The sequence below is a fragment of the Agelaius tricolor genome, unplaced genomic scaffold (genome assembly GCF_023055355.1).
Source record: "Agelaius tricolor isolate 1412-34295 unplaced genomic scaffold, bAgeTri1.0.p SCAF_11, whole genome shotgun sequence".
Classification (NCBI taxonomy): Eukaryota; Metazoa; Chordata; class Aves; order Passeriformes; family Icteridae; genus Agelaius; species Agelaius tricolor.
In genome coordinates, this window is record NW_027269271.1 from 17844662 (window position 1) to 17868930 (window position 24269).

Genomic DNA, 24269 nt, shown 5'->3' on the forward strand with positions numbered 1-24269 from the left:
ACCACTGAAGGAGTCTCGTGTGCCTGCACAATTAAAAACCGCATGTTAGCCATACATAATACTGTGTTACATTTCATGCAAATCCTTTACTATTGAAATAAGCACTGGGCTGACAGCAGGAAGTGGCTGATAAGAAAGCAACAAGGCACTGCTGATGGCATTCATGATAAGAGAGCTCTAACTCATATGTGTTCTGTCTACAGTACATTACCCAAAGTGCTCCTGTTTTAAATGTGACTCCAGGAGGTGCTCTTTTGCTGTATCTCTGTCAAAAAGGCAGCAAAATTATCCAAGAAAGCTAAATACACAAAGTAAATTATATTTTTCATACCTACCAGTGATGCTGGCACCAGAATAATATACTGAAAGCAATATCACTGCTGCTACCTTCTAGATGAGAAAACACCTACAGTTTCATGAGTGTAACAGTAGAGTTGAACTCAATGTCTGTAATAAATTCAGTAAACAGGGAAAGATTATGGGTTCAGAACTGTCACGTTATTGCTACACTTACAATTCAGACTAAAAGAAAGTATTTAATAGACAGAGCACAAACTCTTGAGTTATGGCAAAACAATTTTACAGTGCTGCAAAAATGTGTGTATTAAACACATTTCCAAATTGCTCCTTCATTATATAGATGTATATCACAAGAAGCAAGGTATCTGAGAAGCAATGAACGGTAAGGTTTAAGATCACAGATTACTACTAAGAAAGGAATATAGACGCCTTTGCACCTACAACAGCAAAATACACCATCTTGCCAGATGAAACATTGTACAGGTTGGTGTCACTGACGAGTAAGATGGAGGATGCTTCCTCCAAGGTGTTCAAGGTGCATGACTTTGGTCACAGTAGCTTGCCCAAGTAAATTATTTTTCTGCCTAATTTCTTCTCTTGTTTTTTTTTCGTTTTGCATGTGTATATGTGTGTGTAGTAGAAGAATTTGAAATTCAAAGGTTCCTATAGCTACTGTATTACCAGGTGAACCTGAAAAAATGGCTTTCAATAGTAAATCTGTAGCAAAGCTTCTGTACTGCAAGTGTATTGTAAATCAGGTTGGAATGGAAATAAACTCCTCATGGTAAGAACCTTTCCTTCCCATTGATATGTCTACAGTGGGCTAAAAATATCCTGAATATTGAGTATTCGGTCTATGTAACACTCTTAAGACTGCATTAACTTCATTGCAGTAACTTGTTTTATAGGCTCAGTTCATCATGACCTATAAAATGTTAAGCTGAAGTGCTTTAAATATCTGCTAACACCATGTGCAAGTCTGGGAGTACAAGGCACTGTGCTGTGAAGCGGCAAAGACAGTGCTCTTCTGAGAAAGTAGCACGCACTCTTATGTCACTGATATAAACAGGGTAAGCCTGCTAAATAATGTATGAAACAGGCAGCCAATCTTTATATAAAGCAGAAATTCTAGTTGAATTCTTTGTGTGATTTTATTTTAGTAGTATGACATTAGTTGTTTAGATTGCTTCCTAAAAACCATAGAAGCTGAGTATCATACTAGACTAAAAGACACACATGCAAACTCCTTTCATTCACAGTTATTACATGAAGGGAAAAAAAATAAAAAACTTCTTTCATTTGTGGTAGTAGTATTTTTGCTAATTATTGTTCTGCAATATGGAGAAGATAAAATGGAAAGAGGGAAATTATCTATGTCTTTCAGTAATCATGGCCCATTTATTAAGCAATTAAATCGCAATTTTATTATTAGAGAGGAAAAAAAAATGCTGTAAAATAGCACCATTGCTTGTATCTTTGATCCTTAAACTCTTCCATTTCAGCAACCTCATTAATGTCAAAATACCACGAATATGGCCATGCCTTTTTAGAATGTATACTCTGGGCACAGGCAAAATCTATGGGATTCAATAAAGAAGACTTTTCTTGTTGAATACAACTAAAAGCTTAATTGAGCCACAAAGGTCAGAAGGTTCTTTTTATTGTAAGTAGGAGATTATTCTGTGGCAGAAAGACATTTACAGAATATGAGATCTGCTAATTTCTCTACTACTCTGTAGATAGTTTTTAATTTTTAAACCCTTGTTACTCTTCTATTTCTTTCCTCTGAATTAAACATCTTCACTGTAATAATTTTTAAATTCCATTTCCTTTGTGTTACTAATGAAAACTTTTCACTTTCATGGCTACTGCCGACTTTTAACACTAGAAAGTACTCATAATTTACTTAGATATATTTAATTCATATTAATCTGTCCTAATTTATGATCTATACCCTGCTCTGCCCATCTTCATGTACCTTTTCCATGTCAGTTCTGTTTACTAAGTGATATTCAACAGATTTCCTATAGTGCAATGAACCTTAACAGGCAGCTTTTAATTGCCTTGCGTAGGAAACCACATCACTATTAATTCCACAGCAAAAGTATAAAATAAAACTATTGCTTCTCAGACTCTAGAGCAATTAGACCTCTCGGCTATTTGGCTAACTCTGCTTCATGATACCCAGTGCAGTTAATTATATTTTTTGATGTTAATAGTCTCTGTCAGTTTCAAGCATAACTCCTCTTTGATGAATATTTAAATTATATTTGAATAAAAAAATAATCTTGGTTACATTTCATATTCAGCAGTCATCACAGCTTAATAAAGGTCTCCTCAGAAAGGGTTGAGATAAATGGCTATATGAACACATGTATAAAGTCCTAAATCAACTTATCAGATAATGTAGCTGTTTTGGCTAAGTATTATAGAGGTTTTATTGGGGTGGGAGGAATTAATAGGTTTCAACTATTACATTATTATTCTATATGAACTAAATTTGGTGCAGCAATATATAAGTAAATTAGAACTTTTTAATAATAAAGTTCTGACTGCAACTGAACCAGGAACTTATATTGGCTAGACTAGAAATATGAAAACCATGTAAAATTCATGCAAACTCATTCAAGAGGACACAAAATTCAACTGAAAGGTGCTGAAGGTTAAGCAATGTTGTCTCAGTCAAGTTCTCTAAAAAATTAGCAAATTACTAAGAGAGGCAATTACATACCCAAAACATATAGTACGTGATTAACTGGGCTAAACAGTGTGCACACCTAGTAAAGCTCATTTCAGCAAGCAGGAAAAAAACCACAAGAAAAATCACAGGCTGAAGCACGTATTTTATATGAAGCTCAAATACACAAGCAACAGCATATAATACTTAAAATTTTATGTATGTATATGTACAGTTAGTTACATTTATTTTCACCCCATGAATAGCAAGGAAAGACTGATGAGTGTGTATATATGATCCTGGCAGATAAGAGATATGCTGACTTAAGAAGAATTTGATTGTGGTTTTGCCAATAATAAAGGAAGAAAACTACTTGAATATAAGATATGAAAACGCTAAATAGAATATCAAGCTACACCCTAGTAAAATAATGAATCCCGTATTTTTTGAAGCAAACTAAATCTAAAATTTAAATGTAATTAGTTGGTATGAACGATCCTTTTGTTGTTTCCTTTGTAGCCTGTCCAATGTTGCAACGACAGCCACGCGCCCCTGTGTTATGTGTTTGCACGTGTGTAGTAAAATCTCTTCTGCAGGAAATTAAAATAGAACACACTGCAAAACGATGATCAAGTACCACTGACAGCTATTTCCCCTCACCTGACTGCTAAGAGCCTTGTAATATGAGGATTTCTATTTCATTTACTAAGTAATGCCATGATAGAAAAACCCCATTAACAAATCCCCCTATTTTTAATGAATAAAACTAGACCTACTACTTTCATATTAAGAATTAATGATACTGAAAATACACAATGCCAGAAAAGGTTCTTCTCAGTCATGGGTATTACTGTTTTCTGCTGTAATAACACCACTGACTGCGGTGTGTTTCAGGAACCTTCTAGGCTCTGTGATTATACCTTGCTCATGAAAACACACTACACATATTTCTGCTTTTCTCTTCGTATTTGAGTCATAACTAAGTCTTGTGACTAACACATAGAAAGCAAAACAAAAATCAATCTGGCCACAGCTCGGTATCGTGAAAAGCTGAATTTCACAATTAAGAGCACTTTAAGCTTCTGCTACATCAAAATAGTCACAGGATTGACTGCTGTACTAAGATCTATTTCAGATTAATAGAATTCTTAGTTTTAAAAGGGTGCTTAAGAAAAAACGTCTAATATTGATGATGTTGTATGGTAAATGTTTTGTGAAGCAGTTGTAAGCAAGCTGGAACAGAAAGCACTGGCATGCCAGAGCAAAAGGTGCTTGTTTGTGAGATCAGCATCAGTACGACAGAACTTCTGATGTGTGCAAATTCCAAGAACGCACCCGATGCACAACAGCCTGTGTACCCTGTCATCAGCACTGGGATTTCTCTGACATAAAAAGGAAAAGGACATGCAGAAAGCAGAAAAAGGGAAGCTGTACCTCTTATTCAAAAACACTTTTCACCTGATAGTATCTTTAGCAAAGAGAGGCAACCTTTGGCTGCAGAAGGAAAAGCAAGGGAAAAAGCAAGGATAGCAGCAGGGGTCAGCAGAGCCCTTGCCTAGCCTGGCAGACCCCCGAAGTGCAGTGTGCCACTGCCTCAATTACAGGCAGCTCCAAATGGCAAAGGATGAAATCCAGCCCATGAAAAAGGCTGTAAGTCATACCACCAAGAAATGCCAATCTGAAGTGTGCTGCAGTTTAAACACTGAATCAACCCTGGGTCCTGGCTGAAGGAGCTGTTTTTGGAAGAGGCTCTGAAATGCTTCTCTCTGGAAATCTTGCACAGGCTGGAATTCAGGTCTGCAGTGACCCACAGCACGCTCTGCATTCTATCAGCAAAGCACCCTGTGCCAAGTTTCCTTTTGATTACACCTTTTTGCTACAATGAATGAGATTCATCAGTTATAGATTTCACCCAGGCTTGGAGTCCAGTGGAAGATTTGCTTTATCCACTCACATTACAGAACAGACCAACTTGTTTTCATTTGAAAGGACACTAATATGGTGTGACAGTGCTTTCTCTGCAGACCTGACAAGCAAGAACAGGAAAGAGGGCTTGAGAGATGAGTCTCCTTTGAAATAGAACTCATTTTGTTTCCTTTCAAAAATGTCTCACTCCTTTATATATAGGAGTTTTCAAAATGACCTATTTCTTGGACAGGTGAATAGATGGAAAAGAATGAACACCTCCAGTCTTCCAATCTCCCATGGGATACATTAGGAAATCCTGGGAGAAGGAATGGATGTGCTGCTTCCTTCAGCTTTGCCTTGGTCACTCAGCAGGGCAGGGGCATGTTGTTCATGTTGTGGAAACCCTCTGCTGAAGTGCAGCTGTCTGCAGAGGGATGATGGACAGAACAGGTTAAGGGCATTGCCATGGGAGAAAAGTTCATGGTAACAAAAACCCAGGCGTGAACTCCTCACTGGTGTCATGATGGACATGGTAATTGAAGGTACATGCGTTGCCTGTGCTATAGATAGGACAGGATAGATGCAACAGAAAAAAACAAACACTGCTGAAGAGGATTTATTCCTCTTTCAGTCCTTTTACTTAGCTGCAGCAATGTTTTAAAAGGGAAGAGTATCTAAAAAAATTACAGTTGCCTAAGTTCATCTGTTATACCTGACATATTTTTATGTTTAAGCTTACCTATGGAAAATGAGGTTTGCCTTGTTTGTGCATATTTAGAAAGCAAAATTATACTGATTAAATATGCTTAGCAAAGATGTAAAGTAAACAAAAGCCACAGTTTTAGTATAAATTGTAGCTGAAAATGGAATTTAAAGGCTATTTCAGTGCAGAAGTGATGTAACTGCCTTTCTGTTGCAGATCAAAAATTAATCCAAAATAAACTGAATATCGCAACATGAGACTACTTTTTTTAATGTAGATGTTTACACAGTTTGCAAAAGAAGTCTAAACATTTTGAATTTTCTTCTTTTCAGTATTTACAACAATACTCTTGGTATCAGATCAGAGAACATACAGTTATTACTTAAAAGTTCAAGGTATTTTATTTTACCCTGTATAACAAGGGAAAAAGTGTTTTCCTTCTGAACTTTATATTAATTTGGCTGTAAAAAGTAAATGTTTGAATTTTTCATCTATGTGAATGATTCCATAGATTCCGAGTGAATAGGCCTAATTTTCTTTAAATACAAAATACTAATTTTCTACTAGCCCCAACAATAGTAATAACTACAATTGCTTAAAAAAAAGGTGTACAGATTGGAACAGACCCACCATTTTTTAAATATGGGGTTTATCAAGATTTAAAATTATATAATTCCAAATTATTACCTGCCACACCATCCAAGTATATACTTAAATACACAGTCAATTAAAAAAAAATCTAATTTCACTGTCCTGGAATCACAAAGATCATTATCCAATTGTGAAAACAAATAACTCTGAACTTCTCCTAAACAAAAAAATTTAGGACTAGGAAAAATTATTCCTACTAAACAACTCCTAATTGTAATTCAAAAAGAATAATCCCAGCATGCAAGAATCCATCTTAGCATCTTATTATTTCACTATAATATTACATACCTAAGAGACCTTTGATTTGAATTATATTTTAAGTACATTTCTAGAAATATCTATTATATATCTGTTATTCTTTTACCTATGGTCCAGACCATAGGAGACACCGGAGACAGAAAATGTTCATAAACACCCAGGTGGTTTAAACAGAACTCACAAGATCCACCTGCAATCCGCTTGCCACAGAAATGGATAATACGAGGTCATGAGTGAATTTTATGCTGTTAATTTTCAAATCTCTGCCGTGCCTATAAAAAGCAGCATTAGCCTTATCAACTTCAAAGTTTCATGACAGTTTCTGCTACAGCCACACAAATGCACTTTATGAGCAAGCAACTAGAGCAATTTCCTCAGGCTGCTTTGCATCTTCTGCTTCCCTGTTCATTTAATTTCTTTTTAAATGAAAAGGAAACAGAGGAGATTTGTCCCTGCTAAAGGACAGCAGAGCACAGAGGAGTTGGACTATTTTAAGAACTAAAACGTGCCTGAAACATGGGTCCTCTGCCACTCACTTATGCTACTTGCTCACCAAATATTCCAGAAATTAGCTTATTTCTGTGCTGAACTGCAGCATGTGGTAGAATCTCTCAAACTTGATGGTATGCAAACGCTGGGGTTAATTATCAGAAAAGTGTGAAAGAGGAGAAGGATTTTCTAAAGGTCTAGTCTCTTTCTTCAAAGCTTTAATTTCAACCATGCCAGTCTGAAGTTTACATAGAATCCAAATACATCTGAAAGACTTTATTCTGGAATAATTGGGATGTAATTTCAATCAGGGACTAAAAATTTAATAACTATTTTACAGAGGTAAAAGCAAAGCAATGAAGTCATTAGTGTTCTAGTCAGGTTTCCTAGGAATGCATTAAGTTAAAAATCTTTTGAGAAATGCTGAAAAGAAAGAATAGGGTGAGGTAGAAAAGATTAAGTAGCAGCTCATTCTGAGAAAGAGGAGCTGATGCATCAGTGGACACTGGCAAGGTCTGTGTGCTACAATCTCAAGTTCTCTGGAAGGGGAGCAGGGCACGTGATTACATGGCTTTGTGTTAAACTGGAAACCTCATCTTATTTTTCAGTCTTCAGATTTCACAGTATTGATCTCATTAAGCCAGTGTTTTCACCTTGTAAGTGCAGAAAATGCTGTTGCTGTGCAAAAGCTGTGGATTAATGTTGCAAATGAATAATGAGCACTTAATAATTGCTGCAGAACTACATTTAACTGTACATCTAAACTGAATTGAGTGGTCAAATGCAGTGGTAACACAGTTGACTGAAGTGATAAAAACAGGTCCTTAAAAGTAAATATTGCAAGATTTAAAGTAGAAATATAGAAACTATTGCTGCTTATTTCTAAAGGTAAAGAAGATTTCACTGTCATCAAAAGTTCTAACCAATTAAATAAGAAGGAAAACAAATGAACCCGATAGTCCTTCAGGTTAGATTTTTCTATGCAATCGTTGCCATCAAAATACAGCTGATGTGTTACTTTTATATATCAGATCAAGGACATGTGCTGAGGACCAAACAACAATTTGCCTGAGACAACAAAAAATTACAATCACTGATGCAGTTATAAGTGAGATATAAGAACTTTTAATATTTCATAAGAAATTTGCAACATTCTTCTATGCTTGCAATATAGCACAAATTGAGCAATTTTGGAAAAAATTAAGCAAGACAAGAGACATCTTTTCTACTTAATGACAAGATCTAAGAAAGAAAACTATGAAAGCAAACTTCCTAATTGCTATAAATGTCAGACAAAAATAGAAAGCAAAGTGTCAAATGATCTTTGCCATTTGTTCAGACAAAAAAATAGAACAAAAACAAAAAACTCTTTGAGCATAGTCTGAACCAATGTCCTCCATATGATCACAATTTTAGTTTAATGTTGAACAAAGCATAAGAGTAAAAGATGGGGGAAGTTCAAAAATACACTTTGCTATCATATTTTTACAGCTGATTAACTGAAAGGGAAAGATTGAAATTTCAGCTTTTCAGTAACAGTCTGATGTCACTTCAAGCAAGACTGTGCCTCTATATTTGTCTCTGACTACACTAATCTGTATATTTGCAGTGAACATAAGGAAGACTTTGATCAAAACACAACATGCATTTTACACAACAAGGAAGTCTACAGAGCGGCACTACATTTACAAAAGCAATTGAAGGTGGTTTCAAAGGGAGTTGACAGATTAGAGGATGATGACACTGCTGCTGCAGTCTCGATGGAAATCTGGCTTGATCTAATTAACAACTACGAACTTGAACCACAAGAAGATAATTCAAACATGATTTAAAGAAGTTATATTACCTTTTTAACAGTGTAGCGATGGAGCCTTTCCCTTAGTGATCACAAAACAAGCCACAAGTTCAACACAGAACAAGAAATAAAAGACCTGATATCCTCAATTTACCTCCAGCATTTGAAATTGAAGTCTGAGATCCAGCCCAAATATTTGACTACAGAAATAAAAAATATCTGCATATTCATATAAAAATGATAAAAAATTATAAGAATCCCACTCACGACAACTTAAGTGAATCAGTAAATCAAAATGGAAGGCTATTTTTGACAGGTGACTATGGGACTAAGTGTTACCATGTTCAAACAGAACAGAGGAAATGGAGCACAGAAGGCAGTCCAACTTGCATATTTCATTTGACACACCTGTGTACGGGCACCAGAAAGCTTCCAGGTTATTCCCATCCCCTTTTTGTTCACATTCCTCACCCTAGGAAAAAGGCACTGGGAGGAAAACTTCCAACCAATCCTGAACTCATTCAGGCTTTTAGTTTAAGGCAGTAGCAATGCCAGTGACTTATTTGCGCTGACATTTCCACAACTGTCAGTAGTAGGTGGCTGCTGCCCATACACAGCCTTTAGCACAGGACTTTCTGTGAATCTGAGCTCTCATGCACCTTTTGTAATAAAAATACTTTTATTGGCAGTTGGGGACATGATTTAGAGGTGGAATTGGCAGCACAAGGCTAATGGTTGGATTTAATGAACTTAAAAGTCTTTTTCAGCCTAAATGGCTTTATGATTCTTGGTTGGTTCTTCTGTCTTCTCTGAATGTCAAGCGCTGCCACTAGCTTCTGCTTATATGCACCTGTATGCTCTTACACACATGTGTAATGACATATAATCATCCTGGCATGCAATCATTCTGACATTTTCCATTGGAGGGAACTACTATTAGGAACTACGGCAGGGATTTACTGCATTTACTGAAAAATACAGCAGCCATTCGGAAAAATTCTCAGGGCTATCTGACCCCCTGAAAGACAAGGAGATCGGGAATCTCCAAATAACTGAATTGTTTCATTCTCCTTGAAGTTGTCTTTCTGCTTTTTAATGTTTGTTTACAGAATTTAAAAACCCCCAAACCTCTAATTGCAACCGGTAGTTTCTATTTCCTTTAAATATTATTAGATAGAAACAATATTACCTGAATAGCAAAGTGGCAATCACAACTCAACATTTCTTACAGCATTTACCTCTCTATTAACGCAGACCTTTTTCCTCATTAGTCTCCATACCATGTTAGTATACATACCACGATATGTATATTTTTACCTTTGTGTCATAATTTTGTAGGCGTCTGGAAGGAAGCATTCTGTGTTCTCCATCTGGAAGGGGTCAGCATCACAGATCTTGTCGTCTGTCCGTCCGTAGTTGGCGCTTTCTATCATGATGACATCGCTGCCGGGACACCGCAGGTCGATGGAGTAGCCTTCGCAGGAGAGCTCCCTCCTCACCAAACCGAACGGGAGTGCTGCTCGGCTGAAACCTTGGGGAAAAAAACAAGGACAAAATGGGGCTGAGCCTGAAGGACACACTGAATTGGACTCCTCTTTCTCTGCCACCTAAGCACCAACTCTCCTGTGCTAAAGGAAGTGCAACTTTACACAGTTTGACCTGGTACCATGTTAAGTGAGGCGTCTTTCATGGAACTGTCACATCCCTACACCATGGCTGCTGTGTCCTTAATCTGGGAAAAGAGGAAATTCCTTTTCACTGCTTCTAATCCTGGGCAGGGCAGACAGTGGTGCCTGTCTGCATGGCTACACTGCACGTTCCAGTTTCCACCTCTTTTCTCTCAGCTTCTGTCTCCAGTCCTTGAGCATAGTCAGACAGGCTGTGTCTGGAAGCAGGAAGCAGCAGAGCAGGCAGGATTTGCAGAAGTGATTTTAAAAAAGAAAACAATACAACCACAAAAAAGCCCAAAGCTGTAGCTCCAACTTCATTAGTCTTTTTTACTTTGTGTCTCCCTTTCTCCAGGAAGAGCTGGTTACTTTTGCTCTGCTATTTTGTGACCTCAGCATGGACATGATCCAAATATACATGCTGACACTTCACCTAGTTGAACTCCAGTGCTCCTTACTGGGTCTTTTACATAAACTTAACTACATATAGAGAGGATTTTGAAACAAATATAGAAATTAGCACTACCAAAAATCGCAGATGTGTACTGTATTAAACCTCCCCATTTCTCACAAAAATAATACATTTAATTTTAATTTTTAACATGTTTTTTTCTGCTTAATAGAATTCCTAAAAATAAGTAACTTCTCCAATGAAGCAGTATAAAATACTTTAGAAACAGAACAAGTTCAGCAATTCATCCAGATACTTAGTCTTTTAGAGACATTTTTTTAATACAAAAGAATATATTACATCAGAATAAAACTATCTGCATACTACAGTTTCTTGTACACAGTTACTGATGGATTATTATTAAAAAGTATTTCTGTTTCTTACAAAATTGTGTGACTTTTGGAAAACAAGCTGGGCAATATGGCAGTGTTAGAAATCTATTTCTTTAAAATAGTAAATCCTGAATTTTCAGGAGAACTTCCTATTTTTTAAAAATGCCTTCATAATACAGTAACCCAGGGCCATTAATATTTCTCTGCAAGCTCAGTTGGAGACCAGTTGTGACAGCAAAGAGAAATAGCTGCTAAGTATGGAAAGTTGGAGCTCTGTGGTTTTTTGAAAGTGAAGAAAATAAACTTTTCTTAAAAAGTATGATGCACTGGAAGAAGCAAGGAAGAAAGTACCTAAAAAAATCAAGAACAACTTGAGATAACCCCTTGATAGTAAATTTTCCCATGAACCAGAGGCTATAATTTTTTCTATTGAATTCTGTGTATTAAAACTCCTACTATATGCAGATATTTATCTGTTAAGATGGCAAAAGTTTTTTGCAGTGATCACACAAGTATAAGGATGTGGCTCCCTGGCATGAACTTGCCCAGCCACAAGGAGAACAGAGCCCAGTGGCCAGGTCTGCCTTTATATTTTGTGGAACCATATCCTACAGGAAACCAGTACAGTTACTGGTATGCTTCAGTATTTGTTAATAAGGGAAGGAGTCAGTGCTGTGGAAAGCATCAAGTTCCACCTCAGATTCACTCCTGGCCCTCAGTGTGGCTGCACATACCATGAGCAGTAACAAACTCCATGATTACAGGCTTGCTGAGGCGTCATGGGCTGAGAGCTGGAAAGAGCTAAAACACAAATCCATCCCATTAATGCCCTGCACGTTCCTCCCATGCAGCAAATTAATACAATGAAGACAGAAGTCACTCACAGCTCAGGGAGGGCTACATGCAGAGTCCCCACCACACCTGAATACAGCAACTCCTTTCATTAATTACCATCACAACAGCCATGGTGGGACCAAATATAATGCTGCTAGCCACTGCCATTCCTACATCCTACTACTCTTGTCAAATCTAATGCCATCCCCAGGAAGCTCATCCCTCTTGCTGGCAGCAATGGTGCCTGTTATCTGCTGCACTCAGCCGGGATTCCATGGCCTGCAGCACCAGCATGGCCTGGCTGGGGGAGTCCACCCCTCTCACACTTTTTGAATTTCCATCAGCAAGAAGGGGAACGGCACCTACAGCTGTGTCCAAAGAGGTGTTTGCACCAGGGCAGGAGGGAAGGGCCATGGGGTACAGGTGCTGAGGTGTCAGTGGCTTCATGTGCAGCAGCAGCTCAGCATAGTTATGGGGCCAGGGCTGACCAAGCCACACACAGCTCCCTGGGACCAGCACTGACCCCTGCTGTGGATCCTGCAGCACAAGCTCCACTTCTGCTGGGAAATACTCTGAATTCAAACACAAGACTTCTGCAGTTATGCTACAGAGAAATCAGCAGCCTGCAAATCTTACTTCATCATCTATGGCAACTGCTATAGTGACTATGAATGTGTTTTATCCTGCAGTTTTTCCCCCTGCAGGCATCCGCAAGAAGTTCTGTATCAGGACAAACATTAAAAATATTAGAGCAAGGTTAGATCACTTTGCAGGCAACAGAGGACACACCTGAGATTGCAACGTAGGTGTTACATTGCAAAAGCAGCAAGCAATAAAGCAAAACAATGCAGTGTGTGTTAGGTGGGAATGCTGCTCTAAGAAATCTCTGTGGTGCAGAAAGAATTTTAACTAAATAAAATAAATAAATTCACAGTCCACTAGCGGAGCCGCTATGATCTTTATGCTGAAGCTTTATTTGTAATTTTTTCCTATCACCAAAGAAAAAATAAGTATATCAACAAGCAAAGTGTAATTCAATCCATCTTGCAATCCTGACAATCGAAGAAAGAACTTGTGGGAGGCCCTGTAAGCGAAAAATCAATATTGCAGCTTTGTGCCGTGCAAATGTGAATACTGCCAAATAGCAGTGCTTAGGGTAAAATGAACTGTTTTGCTCCATTTTCTCCTCTCTGAACAAATGATTTTGAAACGACAGCTTTTTTTTTGGAGCTATAAAACGTCAAGCAATAACTCCCTGTGCTTTAGGCAAGTGATTGGAATAAATACCTCTTGGCAACAGGTGCAATGACTTAGGACTGAAATTCATTTACATTCAGGAGATAATTCCCGATAAACAGATGCACTGCCACGGGATGGAAGTGTGAACAACCGGCATCTGAATGCTTCAGCATCATTCCACAGTTTTTTAGACCTAAGTATGCGGGTCTGTCAATAATTACTGTTGTCACCAGTAACTTTGTGTCTCCAATGCAATTCCGCAGGAGTATTCCCAACACGGTATTTTCTTAGCCGAGCTGTGTTAAACCTGCTGCTTGCCTTACCGAAGCTCGAACAAACCTACTTTGTTTGGCTGTCCTCCGGCAGCCGAAATCAACATTCCTCCTCTTCCTGCTAATTGCTTCGAGGCAAACTGTGCCCTGGATGACACTGCTCCTGCTGTCTGCCGCCCAAAATGCTCCCCGATTGCAAAGGCCTTTGGGTGCCTGGGCTGGGACTTCCAGCACAACCTAAACATTAACTCAAACAAGCGTCTATTACCCAATGCAACATATGCTGTCTCTGATTCACTCATGCTTGAGTATATTAATCAGTGTTGTATGCCAATTTTTAATTTATTTTTTCTTTTTAATGGAAGAAGATTAACACCTAATGAGAAAAAAAACCATTGTTTCTGTCCTGCTGACCGTTTTGATTATAGAAAAGCTTCCTGGCAAACACATGTTTCCTGCACATTTTATCTGCTCACAACTTAGTTGAGTGCAGACTCTTTATTGAAAGGAGCAAATAAACTGCTTTTGTGAAATTGCATTTCTAAGAAAAAAAGGTACAGGGGATGTTTAGTGGCAATATGCATTCTTTAATTCTTTATTGATCAATCCATATAAGAAAGACAAACTGAAAGGAAAAAATCACAATCAAAATTTCTCCTCTGGTATTTCAGTCTATGAAATGAAAAGTACAAGTCCTGTACAAGAACCGTACTTCAGAATCATGTTTTGGAAATTAAAATCTGGCTAAAAAATTTTAATTTAAGTTTGCAAAGCCTTATTTACCATTCTACTGTCTTGGTTCCTTCAGAAAAATTATTTCTCTTTACAAAGATAACCTAAATTTGTCAAAGTGCAAAGAAAAGTTAATAATTCACAGCATCCTGCCCACTAGCATACCATGTTTTTGAGCTGTCAATAATAAGAGAGTGTGCTAAGTTTGGTAGATAAAAGCAAAAAGGCACCACCACATTTGAATGTTCATCGAATACAGAGGGAAAACGGTGGAATGTAAACAGGCTAACATCAGTACTCGACATCAGAAGCACGGAACCTTTGATTAAAACTTAAAGCACAGAGAAAGTCAACATGGAAGTATAAAATTATTTCAAAGAATGAAGATACTGGAAGAACTGAGAATCCAAAACAAATCTCTGCAGAAATAGCTATACATGTCTCTGTGAGCAAGGAAATATTGCTTCTTGTGTTATTTGGCTGTAACAGAAAGGTCTTTTGAAAAGAGCACATCTTTTCAAACAGAATGTTTACAGTTGTCTCTTTCACAATCTCTTTTATTTTACCATATCATGCAACATGATGATTTAAGTTCTACACGAGATGAAGCGATGTGTCCTGGGCAGCATTTCAATAATATATGTTTAACAAATGCAAAGCCCAACGAAAACTGTGCCGAGAATCCTCTCCCTCTCCACTGAAGTGCACGCACGCACACACGGGAGGGTGCGCGAAGACAGCTGAACACACTTTGCCATCTGAAAATCATGCAAATGCTCAACATGGGCGCCTCAAAGCTTTTGTAATTCCTCAGACAAGTCTCAGCATCCTGCAGTTTCTAAAGAATCCCATGAACTCTGTCAAGGGAGACTTCTCCCAGTCTCTCAGCACTGTATATATTTCACACAGACAAGCGTGTTATTTTGTTAAACAGCTTTTAAATTATCCAACCCTGGTCAACAGAACGCTACCAACTACTACAAAAGACAGAGGCAATTTAAATGACAACTGCGCTTTCTCATTCTATCTTTGAAGGAAAAAGTCATTCTGGCAAGCATGTCTATTAAAAGATTACATTGGCACAGTAAGAGCTTCTGACAGTGCTCAGAGGCCTGGAGTTCACAGCACTCAGCTCCTCTTGCAGGGAAACCCAGCAGCCGTGCACAGCCAGCCTGTGCTGCAGCCCAGCACACAAAACCCCACTATTCAGTCGGGGTCAAATTAGGCAGGAAGTGATCACTTCAAAAATATCCTCCTACAGCTGGATTCTCTACCATTTTATGTATATAGTCCTTCTTGTCAATTAAGATGCTGAATGGAGCAGACATGGGGAGAAAGGGGATTTTTTAGTAAAGGAAAACTATTTTCTACTAAGAGACACCTCCCTCATTTTTTTAAACTCATTCATAAAAATGGGATTATCTCAAAACAAAGTACATGAAAGTATCTCATTATTTGAACTTTAACAAAGAGGCATAGAGTCCTAAGGAGCAGACCTGACCATTTAAATTACACTGAAGCCAGGCAACTTCTTCACTGAGTAAATGAGCTGTGAGGGGAGATACTTAACACTAGTTTCTAGCATTCTGCTTCTCAGACATTTCATATTTCAATTGCATAACTAAAGTCTGGAAGCCTGTCTCTTACAAAATGGATATATGAATTCCTGTCAATAATAGCTTTTAGAAATATTAAGTAACTAGTGAAGGCTTTTATAGTATTCTTTCACATTTTATTTGAACATGATTTAGCCTTTTAAAAAATTAAAATTTTAAAAATCTTTTACAAGTTTGAATGTTTTTCAAGATTCAGTGTGAGCAGCAAAATTAAAATGGCATGTAATTTTCTGTAATTATATACTTAATATTCAGTATACATAAACATAAAGTACGTATGTCTGCTTAATGAGATTCAGGAGAGAAGCCAGTGTTACACCCTCTGACTCACACCAGGATGGGTCCTGCCTTCCAGGTTCACTGAAACTTATTACAATTTTCCTTCTATGTTTTCAGTCTCCATGCAGTTCTCAAATATAACCCTGTGAGGCTCTCTTCAGCAAAAAAAAAAAACCAGTCAGGGCTTACCTACTTTCTGCACCTTGTTAAATGATTCAGCAAAACCTAAAGTGAGCAGCAGCATCTCAGCCTTTTAATCTAACAGCGTCGATCCTTCCTGTGTACTGCTGGCAAGGATCTCATTTAAATTCTCCTAAACAGCTCTCACCCCTCATTCAGAAGGGCAAGAATGTGTCTCTCGGAGCCAGCAGAATTAAAGGGCTTTTTTTGATTGTGTTTTTGTTAGGGTTTGGGTGTGTGTGAGGAGAGTGTGTGCACTTTAATAGCAGGAGAGAACAGAGGGCAGGGATGAGTGCTACGCTGACAGACCTGCAGAGCACAGTCCTTCAGTCACCTGGAACCAGAACGGGCAGACTGCAGCCATGCACACATCCCCACATCAGCCCATTATGTCTCGACCCTACTCTGAAGGAATTGCCACTACTGGAAAAGAGATAGGTTGGTCTTCATGCCCATTTAATCCCTCACCTGCCTGCTGAGGCTGCCATTAGAGTGCTAATTAATGCTAAACTGTGAAAATGGGCTTCTGCACTTTGAATCCAGCCACACTGAAACTGGAGAGAAACCACTAATTCCTTTAATGAAAGTCACCAAACCAGAGCCTGGTTCCTGGCAGCATTTTAGCAATGCCTACATATGGCAGATGGAAACCATGTGATCTAAACATGAAAGTCTAAATATCTAATGTAAAAATACATGTTCTTCAGTTCTCACTTAGCACCACATTGTATTCTCATATGCATGCACCTTTCCCATCCCTTTCAGTGAAGCTGTATGCATGAGAGCAAAACTTTGCCCTCTTGATCTAAAATTATCCCAGTTTAAAACAGTATTCATCTGCCAATGATATTTCTTTTCTTTTGCCAGCCAGATGTCTGTTCTCAGGCTGCAAGAATCTCCTTCCTTTTTTCCTTCACATCATACACACTTGATCCTCTGCCAGCTCACAAAAAAACACTCTACCCTTTTCTTTTTTGCCATTAAAAACATTGCATCTTCAAAATTTCTCTAGGCAAGTAAGTCCCATGGTCTTTGTAAACCTGCCCTGCTGAAGGTTATCTCCAGTTTACCTACTGTGAACTCTCTGAGCACACCACCTGTCAGGAAGGAGAAGCTTCTGAATCAGAAACAACCTCTTAAAAAGGGAGGTAAGACACAAAGGCTGATGTGTCAGAAATGTTGTTTCAACAGGATTTCCCGTTGAATTATTTCCTCTGCACAGGATACTGATAGTAGAATAAAAATAAATATGCTTTTATTTTCTATAAAAGTGTATCTTGACAACAATTTATATTTCCAGTTATTGCAATCATTTTTTGATTGGAAACCATGTGTTAGGGAGGGCCAGAGGAAGAGGAAGAAAGGGGAATTTCCATCATCAGTATTCAGAGTGGCCAGCTGACAAAAGAACTATTTTCTTCCCACCTTAAGAAACCCAAAGCCTTGTCACCTCAGAGGCTGATAGAAGCCATGCAGAGATGTATCATTTCCTTGGGAATATGTGCATTGGTGAAAGCCAAATCATCCCAGCAGGTGACATGCTGGGGGCTAATAATAACCCTTAGTGTCCTGTGTACATCACCTTCTTAGCAAGCTATACCCTGACCTATGTAAGAAAGTAAAACATTTAATCTCACTAAGATACCTGACAATTCTGGCTCATTTTAAATAAGATTTAATTCTATAATTGCTATGGGTTGAAAATATCAAATACAGCCCTAGTGCTAAAAAAATAATAGATTTAATTATCATACAATTGCTACCTCATGGCAGTATTTGAGATCACAACTGCAAACTTAAAAATGGGACATTTTCTTGTTTACAAACAGAATTACATATACATTAGAAATGGAATCAAGAAACAATATAAGAGTTCATATGCTCTCCTTTGTTTCAGTAAAATGATGGGGTGGAGTCAATTGTGACAGTATAATTTATAGTGGAAAAGTTATGTGGTTAATTTTAAAGAGTGCTTATGAGCATGCAAACAGCACAGCAACCCCCTTCTTGTAAGTATAGCTTCAGAAACTTTTCAGAGAACTCAGGGGTAGAAAGTAGAACCCTTGGAAACATAAAGGCAAGGATCCTGCAGATTAAATCAAAATATACAGTCATACCTTTTGAAAACAAGAAGAGCCATGTGATGAATGTACTTTAAGGTAAATGTGCCATCACTCTAAATGTTCCCATAAGTAGATACAAGAGCAGCATGCAATCTTGGAAAACACCTGTCAGAGTGAAAGGCTTTCTTCCTGACCTTACCTTCTATGAAATATTTGTGGATTTTAAAAACACCATTATAGAGAGAAGAGGGATGTACCACACAGTTTTTACAATGTACTTAAGGTTCTGGCACATTCTGTGAATCATGAAATAATTCTACATATATACTTAAGAGAATCCTCTGAATAATAAATTGCATGAAGAAAGGAAAACTATTTTTTGTAAACAAGGAGGTAATTAAAAACTCCTGTGGAATATATGCAGTTGTGACCTGCTCCCTGAGCAGCAGGGAGTAAGAATAGCAACACAGGTACCATTTCCAGAATAAATAAATGGAACAGGCACCTTTTCCACCAGTCAGACTGCTGTTAATCACCTGTAAAGGAATGGCATATCCATATGCCTCATTGCAAACATGAAAGACAAGGGAGATAAAGGGACAGGATAATTAAATTCCACCAGGACTCAAATTCAGGGCTTCTGAGTTTGAATTCTGGTTTTCAGTCCTGGAATCCTCACCAACCCTGTGTATGTGTATGGCAGGAATGCTCTCAGCTTTTAGAGAACCAGCTAATGAAGGCTCAAATGAAATAAATGAAAAATCAGGATCCCTGAAATCTCTGAGTACTAAGACAGTAACTAAGCAATTTTCCATCACTGTGTGTAAGAATTCCATATTTAATACTATTTATATTAGAAAGTAACAAGAGGCATGAACAGGCACTGTAGCACAACACAAAAAGGAAAACTTTGCATTTACTGATTCCTTCAATTTAGAAGCACACATCTAATAGCTGAAAAACTGTGTTTCTAAAGCTCTGCATTGATCTTAATGCAACCCATAATGAAGGCAAGGGCTAGGAAACCTCTGCACCACACCCAGGAAAGGAATAACTCTTAGGTGCTCAAATATAAACTCAAAACCAGCAAGAGAGAAGTGCTGCACCATTACTACAGATGTGAAAGGTAATTTTCTCAGTAATTAATCTGCATGGTGCTTCACTGTCCCAGGTCAGAGTTTTCTTTTGAAAAACTCTTTCCCCACATATTTAAAGCAAGTATCTCAGGAGACAGCTGTGAAGCATAGAAGACCTGACTGCTCCACTTTTTTCCACACCACCTAAACCAAGGCTTTGTTGCCGAGAGCACGGTGCTCTCCTGATCCATCACTGAGGTGGACAGGCAGGCAGTCCTGGCAGGCAGAGGGGAGGGATGGATCCTGGCAGGCAGAGGGGCCAGGGCAGCACTCAGTGCCCAGGGCTGTGCACACCCAGGGCACTCTGCTCTGCACTGCCCGCCTCCCAGCCCTGCTGCTGCCTTCTGCAGCGCTGAGTGTTCTTAATCAAGGTAATTTCCATATCGAGCTCAGAGCATGATCAAAGTGGCCATTATGGCAGAGTAATTGAGGAGGGAATTGTTAATCTGCTGGGGATGCCAAGGAGGGAAGGAGCAGGTTAGGGGTGTCCAAAGGCGGCAGGAATGAGCAGGTGTTAGGGTAACTATTTAAATTAGGCATCCTGACACAGTCGTTTATAACAGGGCTTTAGACTCCCTGGAAGGCACTACAGCTGGATATCCTATCTATTCTACTCAGTAAGCAAACAGCATTTCTTTTGGTCCAAACAGAGACTTTAGTAAGTCTGCAGTACTGCAAAGTGAGCTGCATTTAATTAAACTATTCTCTGCAACTTAAACAATGCCATAGTACTACTGCAGTGCCTTTTCTATCTCTGCCACTGCTGAATTTGACCTTCAAATCCTTACTGGGATTCAGCAATGTGTGGCCCACTTTAAATATACAATAAAGGCAATGTTTGAGCTCCAAAACTAAAAGGAACCCTATTTTCCACAATGGATTTCACATACACAAGCCTCTAGAAGACTACAAGGGCACTTCATGAATCAATGCAAAATACAGAAATAGTATTATCTCCCACTGAATTGCTGTCATTTCTGAAGGATGTGTTGAGCTCCAACATTATACAACTCTTCATAGTAGCAATTTTGTAATATTTTATCAACTTGAAAATAATAGGGAATTTTAGGTAAGCAGAATCTTAATTACCTCAATTAAGTTCTCATCCTGCATCACTAATATCATTGGGAGCTTTGTCATTAACCTCAGTGAGTGCAGGACAGATTCTTTAGAATTTAACCTGGATACTCAATATTCTTGTTCTAATGAAAAATGCATTAATGAGCTTCATTAGACTACTCAATTTTAAAGAAGCATCTTCCCTCAGCAGCCAGCCTCCCTCAACAGCCTAATGGGGCACTGGTGCATGAGTGAGCCAGGACTTGACACAAAGAGTGTTTAGGTCACTCTAAGTCTTTCTATTGACTCAGTGAGCTTCACATTCAGCCCACCATGGGAAGAGCAACACCTGTTGACTCACTTCAGGAACTCCCTGAGGTGGAGATGCTAAAACGTGTATACACTTTTGAAATTAAAACTGGAATGGTACAGCTGAAAGACTGCGTGCAGTGAAAAAAACACAATTAAACCAAGAAGTCCTCCCTATAATTAAACAATGACACAAGTTTTCTACACAGTCTGCACAGAGGATCCTCAATGCATTTCAAACACTACCTTTTTTCCAGTCATCTACTGGGACACATTATGGGAAAACCAGTGATCTTCTGTGACCTTCATTTTATTTTATTAAATGCAGCAGACTCCTCATGCTGAATATGAAATAAAAAATACACAACCCAGGGAAGTACTTTGACAAAAAATGCCCTTTGGAAGACCCAATTTCAATCTTGATGAATAATGATACAAATTTGCCAGTGACATTTGAATAAAAATCTCTATTATTTATATTATTGTATTCAGACTTCTATTCTGAATTACTAAATTTAGAATGGGCACTGAAGATCACTATTCAGTCAATGCTTTATAAACATGGGAAATAAATATTAGAAATACATCTCAAGTTAGAATAGACTAGCTGTACTCCCCAGCTTTAGCCACAATTTAGGAGATATTTTCCTTTTCAAATAGCTATCCAACTGGTAGTAGAAAAAGCTCTCAAGTATCAAAATACACTCTTTCTTTACACAACAGTGTCTGATGTATTGCTAATAAAGCCTTCAAGGAGAAAATAATGTGAATCGTCCCAGCAAGGGAAACTGACACTAGCAGATATTTTATCTTTCCCATAGCTCTAAGGACAATTGAAAAGTATCACTTGTTGCAGTCCCTTGAAAAACTGGGTGGGGGAGAAGGTTAGGAGGTCTAGTATTCCTGCTAGTAAGTGCAGATTAACAAGTCACCACCCACCATAACATCCACTGAATTTCTGTTATCTGCTGTCTGAGCAACCTGACCAATATTCCAAATGCTAAACATGGAGCCAAATTTGTAGCTGGTTTATGGCCACATCAAGGTGGGATAGGTGTAGCTGGTCGTAGCAATAATGTGGGGGTATTCAAATTTGGAAGGGAGGGGAACTTATGGAAATCCTTCTCCCTAATTAAATCAGAGATTGAGAGTTTGAAGTGGTAAATAATAAATCACAAAGAATCCTCAATCTGGTTGTCAAGGAAACCAGTATGCCTCTGCCATAATTGCTGTGAGCCCAATCTTGCCCTTTTTGACATCAAGCCTTATCATGCATTCTGGTCAGAGACTGAGAAAGTGGCTTTTCTATTCCTCTCAGGCAGAGCTGGGGCTCGCCGGAGCGGGGCCGCACACGGCGACTCTCGGCGCCATCCATGCCCTGCCTGCAGACAGGGATGGGAATGGACCACTGAGCTCCAGCACAGCCCCATCAGCTCCTCACTGAGACACGGGACAGCCAGTCCCAGCCAGCCAGACACTGCTCTGCAATGCCACAGCAGCTGTGTTTACTAGGAAAGCCTTCCTAATTTACTGCTGCTAACATCTGCAGCCTGGTTATCACAGCCTGTCACCAGTCCCAGGTATTTCCAGAACCCTTGTGCTCCTACTCCCTTAAGCACTTCTGGAAGCAGGAATCAGCCATTTGTTTCACTCATGGACATGTAAGATGCTTATGAAAGAGATGAAGAGGGAAAGGGAAGTACAAGACAAATACGCTTTCAAAAGCACAACAAAATAGATTAAAAACTGACTCCGTGCCAAGTCATTCAGATAGCTCAATGCACCATTGTCTTTTTCCTCTGCTATGATAATTACCTTCTATAAACATATCCAAACTTGTTTTTTCCTTCTGTTTCTGGTGTAATCACACATGGCCACTGGATAAGCACCAAACTTTAAGCATAAGCAATTCTCAGTGCTTCAACATCAGGAAGGCCAAAAAAGGAGGATAACTATATTAGTGTCTCTATCTCATCCTTCAAGAAATCCTGAAGCAGATTTTAGAGGAAGTATCTTCAAAGTAAGGAAATAGGAGGAACAACAGGCAAGTACATTATGTTCCCAGGTGACTTTAAGGAAAAGAAAATCTAGAGACACAGGGAAGAATTGTGAGAATGAAAAAAACCCCATATAAACTCCCTTTAAGAACTACAGAGAGAAAAAGACTACCAGAAAAATTTCCTGTAGATTCTTCTTTGAATCTTCTGCAACTAGTTGACTGGTTCCTTGCTGTTTTACTAATGGATAAATTTTCTTTTCATTCCTAATCTGTTCCAAGCAACAACCACTAAAACCATTTCCTTTAATATATTTTTATAAATTTAATGTTAGCAAAACATGCTAGAAGTACTAAGTCTGATACACCCTTGTGATTTTAATCCTTTGCTGTACACCATTCTAATGATCTCCATTTCTTTCAGTATATAAAGAATGTAAGAGATTCAGCTCAGGATCCAAGTTTCAATGGGACACTGGGGATGCTCACTGCATAATTCCAAAACTTCATCTTGACACCACATTTGGATAAAGGTAATTTACTAATTTATTTTAAATCATTTTTACTGAAAGGGGTGTGCTAAGAGCATTTTCCTCTGTCTGCTCAGCTACTACTCAGAGATGGCTATTTAGTTTTATTGACTCTAGCAACTGGCATCTTTTTTTTGTTAAGTTGGTAGATAAACCAAACATCTCATCAAAACATATGGTGTGATACAATTTTGCTGCTGTAATATTCAACTATTCAAACATTAACTAAGGACATTGGTAAAATCCTTTGTTCAACAGATCTGTAGACATGCAGTGCATAAAAAGCAACAAATGTTTGTTCCACAGCAGGCTCAATGGAAGCAAACTAAGCTCTCCTCCAACCCAATCCAAATCCCTTCCATATTCTTCTTCCAAGGAAATATAATGCTGGTGTTTGGTAGCTAAGAGAGCTTGATTTCAACTTTGACCTTTGTTCCAAAACAATTCATAGTTGCAGAGTATCATGAGATAATTCAGGCTGAAGTGGATTCCTGCCTCTTCTTATATGCTCAAAATAGTCTTTAATCCAAATGCTTCTTACAGCTATAAAACTTAAATCACATATAGGAAGAATTATTCCTACATAATTTAAGAACTGAAGCCCCTCTAGTTGTCATCCCAGTTAAAAAGGTACAATTATGGATTAGTTACAACCAATTACAGTAATGCACATTACTCTCTGTATGACTGTAGATGCCTCTAAAACTTGATTGCCTTACCAGAAAAAAAAGATAATAAAAGTTTCCATCAGAAAAGATAACACAGAAGTAAATGATTGAGCCATTTGAGTATA

At 38.3% G+C, this 24269-nt stretch overlaps 1 protein-coding gene across 18 annotated transcripts in view; it reads right to left on the bottom strand.

Annotated features, from left to right (window-relative positions):
• The window catches only part of ADGRL2 (adhesion G protein-coupled receptor L2), a 204673-nt gene that overhangs the window by 61473 nt on the left and 118931 nt on the right, over positions 1-24269 (bottom strand). For all 18 annotated transcript variants that reach the window (XM_071436413.1, XM_071436414.1, XM_071436417.1 and 15 more), the window contains one exon: positions 10099-10312. In XM_071436413.1, the coding sequence (XP_071292514.1) occupies positions 10099-10312 (214 nt within the window). The remainder of the gene's footprint in view (positions 1-10098; positions 10313-24269) is intronic.